The sequence below is a fragment of the Taudactylus pleione genome, unplaced genomic scaffold (assembly GCF_031769625.1).
Source record: "Taudactylus pleione unplaced genomic scaffold, aTauple2 ptg000611l, whole genome shotgun sequence".
Lineage (NCBI taxonomy): Eukaryota > Metazoa > Chordata > Amphibia > Anura > Myobatrachidae > Taudactylus > Taudactylus pleione.
Window position 1 is genome coordinate 3,264,125 of NW_028285013.1, and position 13,584 is coordinate 3,277,708.

The 13,584-nt window shown below is 50.8% G+C and overlaps 1 protein-coding gene across 3 annotated transcripts in view; it reads left to right on the top strand.

Annotated features, from left to right (window-relative positions):
* The window catches only part of REEP1 (receptor accessory protein 1), a 115,958-nt gene that overhangs the window by 71,927 nt on the left and 30,447 nt on the right, over positions 1–13,584 (top strand). Inside the window, exon 7 of one of the 3 annotated variants that reach the window (XM_088454274.1) lies at positions 9,894–9,929. The exons of the other annotated variants lie outside the window; for them this stretch is intronic. Within the exon in view, the coding sequence (XP_088310400.1) occupies positions 9,894–9,929 (36 nt within the window). The remainder of the gene's footprint in view (positions 1–9,893; positions 9,930–13,584) is intronic. 3 annotated transcript variants of the gene reach the window in all.

The following is a 13,584-nucleotide window of genomic DNA, read 5'->3' on the forward strand; positions in this document are numbered from 1 at the left end:
TAAGCTGAATCAGGCCCTGGGAGTGTAATGGACGTATTATATGCACATATACATAATTGTATTGTTCTCAGAGAATACACATAAATAGTCCTGTGAGTGAGGACAGGGAGCTGCTTGTTAGGTGGATGACTGTAAGTAACTGTCTCTGTCACGGAGGACACACGCTTTGTCTTCCATTCACATGTGATCACAATTGATAAGCACATAAACACTGTTATCTTCATTCTAAACTGGGGGTTCCTTGTATTTTTCATCCAGGGCCTAAATTATGTCTGTTAATCAGCTTTGCTGTCCATCCTTTAGTATGTAATTAATTGTTTGCTATTTAGCTAATTTTTCTGTTATCTGCAAACTCAGTTTTATAAGTTAAATATAACAAATATTATTATTATCCTTTATTTATAAACCGCCGACCTATTACGCAGCCCTGTACATTGAGATGAGCATTATATAAATACAATATAAGAGGTGCAGGGATCACATGATACATAAGGTAGTATTATAAGCCTCCAGTAATGACGCTGCCATTAGCGCCTGGCGTTTCTGTGCCGTTACCAGTGATGTGCTACAACTAGCATGAGGGGATACAGTGCAAGTGGGGATCTGAGGAAAACATTGCATTAAACTATGCATTAACAGTGTTGTTCATACGTGACCAGTCCCGTTATCGTTATTGTGTCAGCCGGTCCTGGTTGTGAAAATACAGGGGGAGTGAATGGTGTGAATGCACTTTAGTAACCTCACGATTCCCACCATTGAAGTCTATGGAGGAACCGCTCATTGGCTGAGAGGCGGAGACTCCCCTCTTTCAGCCAATGAACGTTCAGCCAATGCATTTCTATGTGTAATGCGGCGGCTGAACCGGCATTCGGTAATTACTGTCCTTAGAGGACAGTACTCTGGTTGTGATTTGGGGGGGGGGCCCCAAGTATTTTTTTTAACACTTTTTTTATACACAGAAGCCTTCACGGATCTCACTGGTCTGTGCAGGCTTCTGTGAAGTTTGCAATTTGTAATGAAACTCGCATCTGTGACATATTAGCGCCCTCTATCTCGCACTCTATTATATAGAGTGAGATTAAGTACATACTCGCAATAAAACTCAGGCCTATTACGTTTCGCCGTCCGTCCCTGATTATTATGTCACAATATTATATCGCGCTATATTACCCAGGGGGCGTCCCAGAATAACAAGTAATGTTATTTATGGGAGAGGGGTCAATCATTCTTAATGATTCAAAATTATTCAATATTTATTAGTCCATATTAAGAAATCTACATACCTTTATTGGTTATCCAGTAATGGCAGAATATTTGTGTGGTAAAAGCATGACGGAGTCTCTGTACTGAGAGCTACAGTAGCCCTAGAAGGGAATGAAGATAAGCTAAGAAAATAAATGTATAACTGTAGTAATGCAGACAGCATTGTGTGTACTAGAGACATATGAAAAAGGGGATGTTGCTGCATTTTTTGTTACTTATTTCTTGTGCCTCTGTGACTTTTGTCTGGCATCCAGAATGACTTTGTGTTTGACGTTATTGCCCTTCTTTGCGATAGATTGTGCATGTCATAACAGCCTGTTGCAGTAAGGCGACGCTGTGTGCCTCGTACCTCTGAAACACATGACTTCCGGTGGGGTATGAATCAATGTTTATAAACTAAGTGTGAAAACAGAGCCTGAGAAACTCTTCAAATCACTGATTTGTTCTTAATTTATAAACATTAGTTCATACCCCACCGGAAGGCATGCGTTCCAGAGATGGAACGCATGGACTATTTAGTAATTACTTGCCCTATTGGTAATTTATTTGTTTGATATATAAGCGCAGGAGGAGGTTCCAGCATGTTCCTGTTTGCCTACTGGTGCTTCTGACTTCCCTATGACTTGTCTTGACAAAGCCCCCTTGTTGGTTGACAACTAAGATGCTATTAAGCTAATAATAAAAAATAAAAAAGTTATATATATAATTATACCTCTAAAGGTCATGCCTCCTGCAGATCACATAGCCCCGCCCACAACAGCCGGCACCTATGGGGAGAGACTTCCTTCTGAATACACACACCCTCTGCCCTCACGTCCCCTCCTCCTCGCCACTCTACAGGGGTCCCGGCAGCCGAACAGGGGGACTATGTTGCCTTTTTCAGTAGCACACACAGGGGGGGTTTCTGAGTACCCAGAAACCCCCCCTGACAGACTGGAGTGCAGGGATCGTGTTCTTAAGCCCCGCCTACGCGTGGCAAATTGCCGCGATTTGCGGGTCAATAAGGAGGCGGAGCCAATAATGTCGCAATTTAATTAGAATCGAGTCATGTGGCCCTGCCCCCTTCCTGATTCACCCGCGAATCATGGCAAAATTGCAGTGAGCGGGCGGGGCTTAAGAACATAGTGCCACTGCCAGCCTGCTAGATCCTGTCCCTATCAGATTTGCTGATAAGGTAAGTTTTTTATAATGTACTGTATAGGTGACGTGTGTCTAAGGTATTTGTGACATATGCATATATGTGTATGTATATATGTGTTTATATCTATATGAGTGTGTATGTATGTGTGTACACACATGTACACATATATATATATATATATATATATATAAATATATATATATATATAGAAACCCCCCATAAAAAATCCTGCGTTTGCCCCTGTAATTAGTACCTGCTCCCCCTCTCAGCACCCCTGTCACTTTTGCTTCCCTGGCTCCTTATCCTGCTCAGAATCCAATTCAAGTTACTCACCCTCTCATCTCTAACCTCATCCCTGTCCAATCTCCCTCCCTCCCTCTCCGCTCCACCTCTGACCAACGCCTCTCCTCCACCCTAATAACACTTACAGGCTGGCCTCCAAGATTTTGCTTGTGGTGCCACTATCCTCTGGAGACAGAATGCAGTCGGGAAGCTGGCAGACCTAATCCCGAAAGCCGGCTTCCCGACTCCTTAATCCCGGCCAAGTCTAGACGCCTGTCATTTTACCGACGCCGGGAGACCTGTGCCCGGCATCCCGACCGAAGAGACGCCGGGTGCCAAGCGCGGATAGCCACATTATAGGTTTAGGGTTCCCGGGGGGGGGACTTAGGGTTAGGCACCACCCCGGGAGGTTGGGGTTAGGCTAGGGGTAGGGAGGGTTAGGGTTTAGGCACTTAGAGGGGGGATTAGGGTTAGGCACTGGGGGGAAAGGTTAGGGTTAGGCACCCCTAAGGGAGGGTTAGGGGGTAGAATAGGTTACGATCGGGATTTTCATCCTTGTCGGGCTGCCGCTGTCAGGATTTGAACCGCCAGGCACCGATTCCCTGGAGACTACCTTGTCCTGTCAGACTCTCTAACAATATGCCCAGCTTTAGACGTGCCTTTATTATGTATCTTTTTATTAATGTGTACCAGCCCTCTTTCTACTTCAGGGTCCATAGGGGGTCCACAGGGTTGACCTTGGGGTATAGCTGGATCTGGATCCACGAGCACCACGCAGTTAAAGCTTTGCTGCTCCCAGGATGCACTTGGGTCCGTCCTCCTCTATACCCCGCCCCCGAGCCACAGCACCTCAGTTTTAGTTGGTGCCGGGCCGGAGTCGGGTCACCCTGCGCAGTGGGGCTGCATAAGCAGCCCCTAAGCTTTATTTTTTTTTTAAAAGAAGATTTTATTATTTTATTTTTACTATCTTCAGAGCGGCAGCATCAGACTGTCCATCTGGACGTCCACGCTGCCGCTCCAACAGCCCCGCTGGCGCTGCGACGCCGGTACTGATCAGTACTAGTACCTCCCAAGGACTGCTGCCGGACTCAAGGGGCCAGGTAAGCCGCGTGCAGCGCTATCAGCGCTGCGCGCGGGGATAATGCAGTCTTGTAGCCGCCGGTCTCTGGGGACAGACCGGCGGCGCTAGTAGCAGCGGCGGGCTCCCTCACTATGTGGAATACCCCGCGTGTCTGCTGACCTCCAGGGTGTAAGACCGGCGGGGAACCGGCTTCCCTGGGGGGTTTCATACTAGCAGGGGAGGCAGCCTTCCCTGCTTCAGTGCTCCTCCCCTCAGCCCAGCGCGCCTTCTCTCAAGCGTGCTGGCGTCGCTGGGCTGTTATCTCCTGGCCACTCCTCCTCTGTGCTCTCCGGCGGCCATCTTCAGGCAGCATCGCAGAGCTCCCAGGCAGGCTTACAGTGGACCAGTCCCCCTGCGTACCTCTCCCCTGATCAGGACGGTGTTCGCAGCGCTATAGCCCTTCCAGACACTGAATCTGGGAGGTTGATTGTAGCGGAAGGTGCAGTGAGTAATACTTCTCTGCATGGTATGTGACTTTTGCTAGTGCTGCTGTCTGTGCTTTTTTTTACTTACTGTCAGCTTTTTACCTATCCCTTTCCTTCTCCTACGGCCCGCAGGTGCGTGGGGGAGGGGTGTTCTTTCTGTGTAACCTCACTTATATAAATCTACGTATTTGTGAGGTATGTCACATACTGTGGTGTGCTCCTCAGTACCATATTGTGGGCTGTTTGGGTTGCATACTTGGGAGTGCGTGGGTGTTATACGCCTTACCTCGTTTCGGTGAGACACTTTTACTGCAAAAAAGTTTGTATCATGTCTGATGAGGGGAATGAGCGCTCCGAGGCTCCTGTGATGTTTTCCTGCCGACGCTGTTCGGCAGGGGTTGACGGGGCAGATTTGTCTCAGGACGGTCTGTGCGGGCGGTGCCAGTTGGTACCTGGACCCTCTAAACCCCCGGTGGCACAGGATCCTCCGTGGGCGATGTTTACGCAAGTGCTGGCGTCAATCGCGGACCGACTTGCGGTCCCGACTGCGGCCCCTTCTAGGGCGTTGCCCCAGCCTACCATCCCCCGTTCCCCGGGTGTGTCTCGTCTGGTGCAGTCTCCTCCCGGGTCTCAGACTGTGGGTCCTTATGCGGGTTTGCCGGTATACGTGCAATCCCCCACGGTGCCGCAGCAGTCGATGGTACCGTTTCAGGGGTATCCTCAGGCAGTACCCCCGCTTTGGGTAGACGTCCTCTCCAGCTCTGTTCAGAGTCTGGCGGCTTCGTCATCAGCTTTTCAAAATATGTTGCTCAGTGATTTGCCCCCACGGGCGTCCAAGCGTTCCGTTCCGGCTTCACTGGCGTCTCAGTTCACGGACACGGACGTGTCTTCGGATGACGGGGAGATCCATGAAGACTCTGACTCGGATGCCGGGGCCCAGGAGGTGGAGGCTAAGTCTTCCATTAATGTGCCGGCATTGGTTAGGGCGGTGCGGGCCATCCTTCACATTGAGGAGGATGTGCCTGCCCCCAGGTCAAAATACCCAAATTTTAAAAAGGCCAAGGTAGCTTCGACGGTTTTTCCCCTGTCTGATCAATTGACTGATCATATGGCAGGGGCCTGGCAGTTGCCCAGCAAAAGGTTCCAACCGCAGAAGCGGTTGGCTTTGAACTATCCGTTTCCGGAGGCTCATTGCAGGAAGTGGGAGACTCCTCCAGCGGTGGATTCCCACGTTACCCGCTTAATTAAAAGCGCTACGCTGCCTTTGCCGTCGATCTCCTCCCTGAAAGATCCCACAGACAGGAAGGTGGAGACTTGTTTGAAGTCTATCTACTCTCTCTCGGGGGCGGTGGCCCTTCCGTCCATGGCCATCTCTTGGGTGGCTAAGGCCATCGAGAGCTGGGCCATTGCTTTGGAGGATACCTTTCCGGAAGATGCTCCGGAGATCCAGAGAGCGTTGATAGGTCAAATGAGGGATGCGGCTTCCTACATTGGGGAAGCATCGTTAGATGCAAGCCTGCTAACCTCTCGGGTGTCGGCTGCAGCTGTGTCGGCGCGTCGGTCCTTGTGGCTGAGGTCTTGGAGAGCTGACGCTGACTCCAAAAAGGGGCTGGAGGCCTTACCTTTTAATGGGAAGTTGCTTTTTGGTCCAGACTTGGACAAAATTGTGGACACTCTGGCTAAGTCTAAATCAGCCTTCCTCCCTTCGGCTTCTGCTCCTACCAAGGTACGGAGCTCTGCTTTTCGGTCCTTTCGGGTTCAGGGCAAGGCCAAAGGTCAGTCCTTCCCGAGGCAGTCGACGACCAAGGCCGCTTCTAAGCCCAAGAAGCGGGCCTGGAGTGCCAGGCGCCCTTCTTCCAAGCAGGAAGATAAACCTTCTGCCTGATGGGACGGGCCTCCCTCTGTGGGACCCCAGAGTGGGAGGCCGACTTCTTCTATTTGCCCAGTGCTGGCACAATAAAACCACGGATGCCTGGGTTCGAGAAGTGGTCTCCCAGGGGTACGCCCTGTCTTTTCGGCACAGACCGCCCCACCAGTTTTTCTGCACGAGTCCTTCTCAGGATACGACCAAGTCCTTACAGATTCAGGAAGCTATAGAGTCCTTGCTGACAGCAGGGGTCATTGTTCCCGTTCCTCAATTACAACGAGGGACGGGGTACTATTCTTCTCTGTTTCTGGTGCGGAAACCCAATGGTTCTCATCGCCCTATCCTCAACTTGAAGTCTCTGAACAAATTCCTCAGAGTTCCCAAGTTCAGGATGGAAACGTTACGTTCCATCATTCTGGCGATGGAAAGGGGGATTACATGGTGTCCCTGGATATCCAGGACGCCTACCTCCATGTTCCGATAGCACCTTCGCACCAGCAGTATCTGAGGTTCGCTATCCTTCAACACCATTACCAGTTCCGGGCGCTACCCTTTGGTCTCTCCACGGCTCCGAGGGTGTTCACGAAGATTATGGCGGTCATGGCCGCACATCTTCGGAACCAGAATGTACGGCTGCTACTGTATCTGGACGACCTCCTGTTGCTGGCGAGCTCCCCGGAGGTAGTGCTTCAACATCTCCACTTGACGATCGCTTGCCTGCAAGCGCACGGGTGGCTGATAAATTGGAAAAAGTCCTCCCTGATTCCATCTCAGCGGATGGTTCATTTGGGAGCCCTGCTTGATTCTCGTCAGCAAAGGATCTTCCTGACCCCGGAGAAGGTCTCCTCCCTGCAGCTGAGGATACACAGTTGCCTGAGCAGTTGCCGCCTGTCGGTCCATTCAGCTATGAGGGTTCTGGGCTCCATGGTGTCAACATTCGACATGGTGGAATTTGCCCAGTTCCATTCCCGGCCCCTGCAGGGGCTGATTCTATCGGAATGGAACGGGTTACCTCACCGGATCCGCTCTCAGTTGCTGGTGTTGTCCCCGGAGGTTCGGCAGTCTTTGGCTTGGTCGCTCATCTGGTCGAGGGGCGCCCCTTTTGGATCCCGGACTGGGTCCTGCTCACGACGGATACCAGTCTTCGGGGTTGGGGGGCAGTGACCGGCTCGTTGTCACTTCAGGGTCGTTGGTCTGCGGAAGAAGCTCTTCTTGCCATCAACATTCTGGAACTGCGGGCAGTTTATCGGGCCCTGCAGTCGTCCGATCCCGCTCTTCACGGAAGGGCGGTTCAGGTGCAGTCTGACAACGCCACCACGGTGGCGTATATCAACCACCAAGGAGGAACTCGCAGTCGGGCAGCGATGTCGGAGGTGCCTCGCATCCTTGCTTGGGCGGAGTGTCACATTCCAGCGATCTCGGCAGTCTTCATTCCTGGAGTCCTCAATTGGGAGGCGGACTTCCTCAGCCGTCACGACGTGCATCCCGGGGAATGGTCGCTTCACCCAGAGGTGTTTCAGCTACTCGTGGACAGGTGGGGGCTGCCGGAGCTGGACTTGATGGCCTCCCGTCACAATCACAAGTTGCCCGTTTACGGGTCAAGGACAAGAGACGCAGGCGCCAGTCTGGTAGACGCGCTGTCGGTGAAATGGACGTTTCACCTGGCGTATCTGTTTCCTCCGATATCCTTACTTCCTCGGGTTCTGCGGAAATTCAAGCTGGACGGCGGCACGCTCGTGCTGGTAGCTCCGGCGTGGCCCAGACATCCTTGGTACTCCGATCTGAGGTGTCTCTCCATCGACGCTCCGTACCTTCTTCCTCAGCGTCGGGACCTGTTGTCTCAAGGGCCCTGCCTTTACCCGGATCTGGGTCGGCTGTCTTTGACGGCGTGGCTCTTGAGACAGCCGTCTTGAGGTCTAGGGGTTTCTCCAGTTCGGTCATTGGTACCATGCTTAGGGCACGCAAGCCTGCCTCCGCACGAATTTACCACAGGGTGTGGCGCACTTACTTTCAGTGGTGTGAATCCAGAAACTATGATCCTCAGGTGTTCCGGGTTTCCAGAATCTTGGAGTTCCTTCAATCAGGTTTGGACCTCGGCTTACGCCTGGCCTCTCTGAAGGTTCATGTGTCTGCTTTGTCCGTGTGGTTTCAGCGACAGATTGCTACACTACCGGATGTTCACACCTTTTTCCAGGGTGTTCTCAGGATACAGCCTCCCTTCGTGCCTCCTGTGGCTCCTTGGGACTTGGCGGTGGTGCTACGGGTCTTGCAGGGTCCTCCTTTTGAGCCTCTTGAGGCGGTGGACCTCAAGTGGCTGACGTTCAAGACCGTTTTTCTCCTAGCAATTGCTTCTGCCAGGAGGGTGTCAGAGTTGGGGGCGCTTTCCTGTCGCCCCCCTTTTCAGATTTTTCACCAGGACAGAGCGGTGCTCCGCACTCGTCCTGAATTTTTGCCCAAAGTGGTCTCCAAGTTCCACATTAATCAGGAGCTTGTCGTGCCAGCTTTTCAGTCAGCTGATCTTTCAGCTGGTGAGGCTTCCTTGGATGTAGTCCGGGCACTTAGAATCTATGTGGACTGGACTGCTTCGGTTAGGAAGTCGGATTCGTTGTTTGTCCTCTTCGGTTTTCACAAGAGGGGTTGGCCTGCCAACAAGCAAACGTTAGCCCGTTGGCTTCGTTCAGTTATTTGTGAGGCTTATGCACAGGAGGGTTTACCTGTGCCAGCCTCTGTTAAGGCTCATTCCACTCGTTCTGTGGGTCCCTCTTGGGCTGCTAGACGTGGCGCCTCCGCTGTTCAGCTGTGTAAGGCGGCCACTTGGTCTTCCATTCAAACGTTTTTGAGGTTCTATGCGTTTGACACCTTCGCCTCTCAGGATGCATCCTTCGGGCGCCGTGTACTCCTTTCAGCACAGGAGCGTCCCCGCCCTTAGTTGAACTGCTTTGGGACATCCCCAAGGTCAACCCTGTGGACCCCCTATGGACCCTGAAGTAGAAAACAGGAGATATGGTAAGAACTTACCTTTGTTATCTCTGTTTCTACGAAGTCCATAGGGTCCACAGGGCGCTCGCCCTGACGCACCTGGCTTCATATGGGCTGTGTGGCTGGTCACCGGTTTTCCGTCTCCCATTTCTGTGAGTATGGTTTCTTGTGTGTTCCAGTCTTCCTTCTCTCTGTTTAGTCTCCTCCTCCGGCCTTAGCTGCTTACCAACTGAGGTGCTGTGGCTCGGGGGCGGGGTATAGAGGAGGACGGACCCAAGTGCATCCTGGGAGCAGCAAAGCTTTAACTGCGTGGTGCCTGTGGATCCAGATCCAGCTATTCCCCAAGGTCAACCCTGTGGACCCTATGGACTTCGTAGAAACAGAGATAACAAAGGTAAGTTCTTACCATATCTCCTGTTTTATAACTTGGTACATTTCTCCAACACCACTCCACCATGTATCTTTCCCTGTTCACCCTCCAACTCTTCTCCTCTTCCCTTAGTATGTAAGCTCTTATGTGCTCCACCCATCCCTCGCCATCTCCAGGTCACCATTGTGCTGCTCCCTTGTCTTCTTCTCCCATTCAGCTACTCTGACTCTTTCTGCTTGCCCATATGTTGGGTACAGGATCACTGGGTAACCACTGCATGCTTCTGCTAGCTGCAGCGCGTTGTCTTACTCATGCCCCTGACACCCTGTTCCTGTGAAATGTTTCTGTGTTCACTCCGTACGGTGCTGCTGACAATTTGTGGTACCTTATAAATGAAAGATAATAGTAATTAAAGTGCAAACATGTAATGCTGGTCCCTTTTGCAGTGTGTGCGTGCTGCAGTGCTGGAAAAATCCTGCAAGGTGAGTGTGACGGCTCCATCCAGCCTCTGTGTGCCAACGGCCATGGATTTGTGTTATTTGGGCCGATAATAATGCAATATGAATGTTGTGAGAGGTGTTCCGTGTGCCTAGAATTAGTTACAGTCGTCACCCGATCCTCTGCCAGCCTAAGCTGCCTTGCATCGCTAACCTAGTATCCGTCATTAGAGCTATTCTGCGAAACGCGTGACGCTTACACTGCTGTTCCTCCTGCATGAATGGTTTGCAGTGTGTTGTAGCGTAGATTGCTGTGGGATACTTGCCAGTTTAAATGTATGCCTGTATGGCTCATATGAATTAGCCTGTGAGTTGCTGGTGATTTAGCCCAAAAAGCAGGTAAATCGGCAAAAGCAGGTAAATTGGCAAAAGCACGTCAGTGACTGCAAGTCGCAGATTATTACATATGGGCCTGTATTTTCATTTATATTGCACCACTGGGTAATCAGTACGAAAATATTAGTGTACAAAAATATGGTGCAGGGAGTAACTCTAATACAGGGAAATATACACAAGTGCATTAACAGGCAACATAGGTGATACAGTCAATATCCCGACGGCCGCGATGTCCGCGCTAATATTACTGGTGCCAGAATCCCGACGCCTTTCACAATACCGATGCTGGCATCCTGACCACCGGGATACCGAAGGTAAGTAGCGGTGTGGGGGGGTTAGGCACTATGGGGGAGGGGTGGGGTTAGGCACTAAGGGGGGTGGTTAGGTTTAGGGTGCAGGGAGGAGACGTTAGGTTCAGGCAGTAGTGGGGAGGTTAGGGATCGGCACCATAGAGGGGGGAGAGTTAGCATACCAAACAACAAGTGTCGGTCTGCTAGCCCTGGCAGGATGCCGGTGACCGGATTCTGACAGCCGGGATCCCTTACCCTTACTTACTTACCTCGTCATCCAGTTCTGACAAAACGGTGCACAGACATTGGGGCTGATGCAGCATTGGTGCCGTTTGCATTCACTAAAAAGTTGAAATGACCACATGCAAAGTTGCAAGCTGTGATACTCTGTGCCTCATACCTCAATGAGGTCTCTAGTTCCTAGTGACCCTCATGAAAATTACCTCATCACACAAGTGCCACATGTTTATCAGAGGAGTAAAAATGGTGTACATACAGTAACTATATAAATCCTAAAAAGTCATTAGCCACTAACAACTCATTAAAGACCTAACCCAGCATCTTCATTTCATTTCTCAGGGAAAAGACAATAAATGTGTTTTTAACAGGAATAAAATCTTCACACGTTTGCAAGATTTGTGAAAGTTTCACCTTATGGTTAATATCAGAGTAACATCCTTTTTTTTTTGGCCTAAGTGTCTGCAAAGACATTTAATTACTGGACAGTATTTCTCCTTAATGGAAGAAGTGTTCATAAAATTGATTAGAATTTTTTTTTTTTCAGCGTATCATCCAACCCAACTGCAAGATGTTATACACTAGGATAATTATGGCGTGCCGTGCTCCCTGCCTGGTGGTTCCACTTCTGCTGAAGCAGAATTAAACTGAGTGATTGGCCATTACAAAGTGTGCTTAAAGCTGAAAGATTTAGTACACAAATGAGCTTAGCACATCTGTTTAATTATAGCATATTAAAGTGTCCCCCCCCTCCCCCTACCCAGCCAATAGCATTAAGTACTAAATGGGCTGGAGTCCAGCTAATGATGTATGGTTCCATGACAGTGTGTGCGGGCAGTCGGTGCTGGGTATGCCTTTCTGTAACGGGGTTGGGCAGATTGCGGGCTGACTGCAGTATGACTGGTATAAATGGATACCTCAAATAAGGCCAATTCCCAATGCTTTTAAAATATAGACCATAACTAGAGATTTAGGGCCTGATGCAGACCTGCTCACGAGCGCACAGCGCTCGCAAGCGGGTTGATGGTGGCCCAGTGCGCACGCGCAGCGTGCGTGAGCCCCGGAGCAAGTGAGACCTTCACTCGCTCCGTATCTTGCATCAAAACGGGACGGCTGTCAATGTTGATCGACAGCTCGCTCCTTTTTGTAGTCGGGTAGGGGGGTGGCTGAACAAACGGAGGCGTTCCCGAAGGAACGCCTGCCATTTGTGGGTGGCCCTACTGACATCACTCGTGATGTCAGTAATGGACTTCCTGCTCTATTAGAGCTGGAAGTCCACTTGGCATTGCGAGTGCTGAGACCCTATCACAAGGGTCTCCTCGCAATGCCGATGGTCGCGATAATTGCGACTATCGCCAGGCTGCTCGCACAAGCTGTGAGTGGTCACCCACAGCTGTGCGAGCGGCCTGGAGGCCGGAATTAAAAAAAATAGGGACGCCCTGATTGAGAGCGTGCGCCTCTGAATCAGGCCCTTAGTGCATCTGACATTAGAACCCATTGTTTCCACTACTAGCCTACCTCATTGTTCCTGCATTTGGGTGCATTGCATCATGTTCTCCAGCCAAATTGGTTCTCCAAGCACTCATTGCTCCAAGTTAAGCCCATAGAGATGGGATGAGTCACTTTCGATGACCTCTGGAACACAGGTGGAAGCTCTAGTTACTAGGGAGGAAAGTTATAACTAGTTACTAGGGAGGAAAGTTATAACTAGTTACTAGGGAGGAAAGTTATAACTAGTTACTAGGGAGGAAAGTTATAACTAGTTACTAGGGAGGAAAGTTATAACTAGTTACTAGGGAGGAAAGTTATAGGGTCCAATTTTGCAGATTTTTCAGATTTTCCTCATTTAGGTAAAATTATATTTGTACTTCTGCCCTCTGTCCCTGATTTCCTGCCATAATCCCAGGTTTTGTATAAGTCATTTCTCCTCAGTAGGAAACGGTTATTTTCATATCAGCTGTAGGGCCTGATTCTGAGCCACGCGCAAAAGCGAATGCCGCAGCGTCTATTGGTGGCTGACCGTCTGCGACTTTATACAAATGGCCTACGAACGCCTTCCCTTATGTACATCCGTTCAGCTGAATGTGCAAGGACTGAGGCGCCCACTTTTAGCGCCCATGCACGCAGTAATACCGATTGGTGCGTTATTATTGCGCCACCATCTTTGCACCATCGAAGCCTACTCCAGCCCTATTAGCAGCTTCAGTTTCTCTGTCTGACTTTGGCCCCCGATGCCCATGACACTCCCATAATACGCCCACAGAGCCGCCAATTTTTGCGTGCACTAGTAGCCACCTCCCAGTCACCACCCAGGAACGCCCATCACTTTTCTGCCACCTTTCTGATACCGTCTGTCCCGCTCACAACAGCAGCTTTGTGCGACCGTTTCTGCGTTTTGTCACACCCTACGATCTCCGTCTCCGTACCCAAGGAATATGGCTCCAGCGTTTCAGTTCCCCATTCTGCGGGACCATAGACTGATGCTGTGACATTGGGTCTCATTCAGACCCGCTCGCGAGCGCTGTACGCTCGCAAGCGGGTCGATGTTACCCAAATGCGCATGCGCACGACGAAGGCGCCTCCGTCGTGCGCATGCGCGAAACCCGAATAACGACGGCCAAGCCGTCGTTATGGGTCTCGCACCAAAGGGGGCGTGCTGTCGATGGAGAGTGACAGCACGCCCCCTTTGGTGGACGTGCCGGGAGCGTGGCTGCCCAGACGGAGGCGTTCCCATGGGAACGCCTACCGTCTGGGTCCGGCCCCACTGACATCACTAG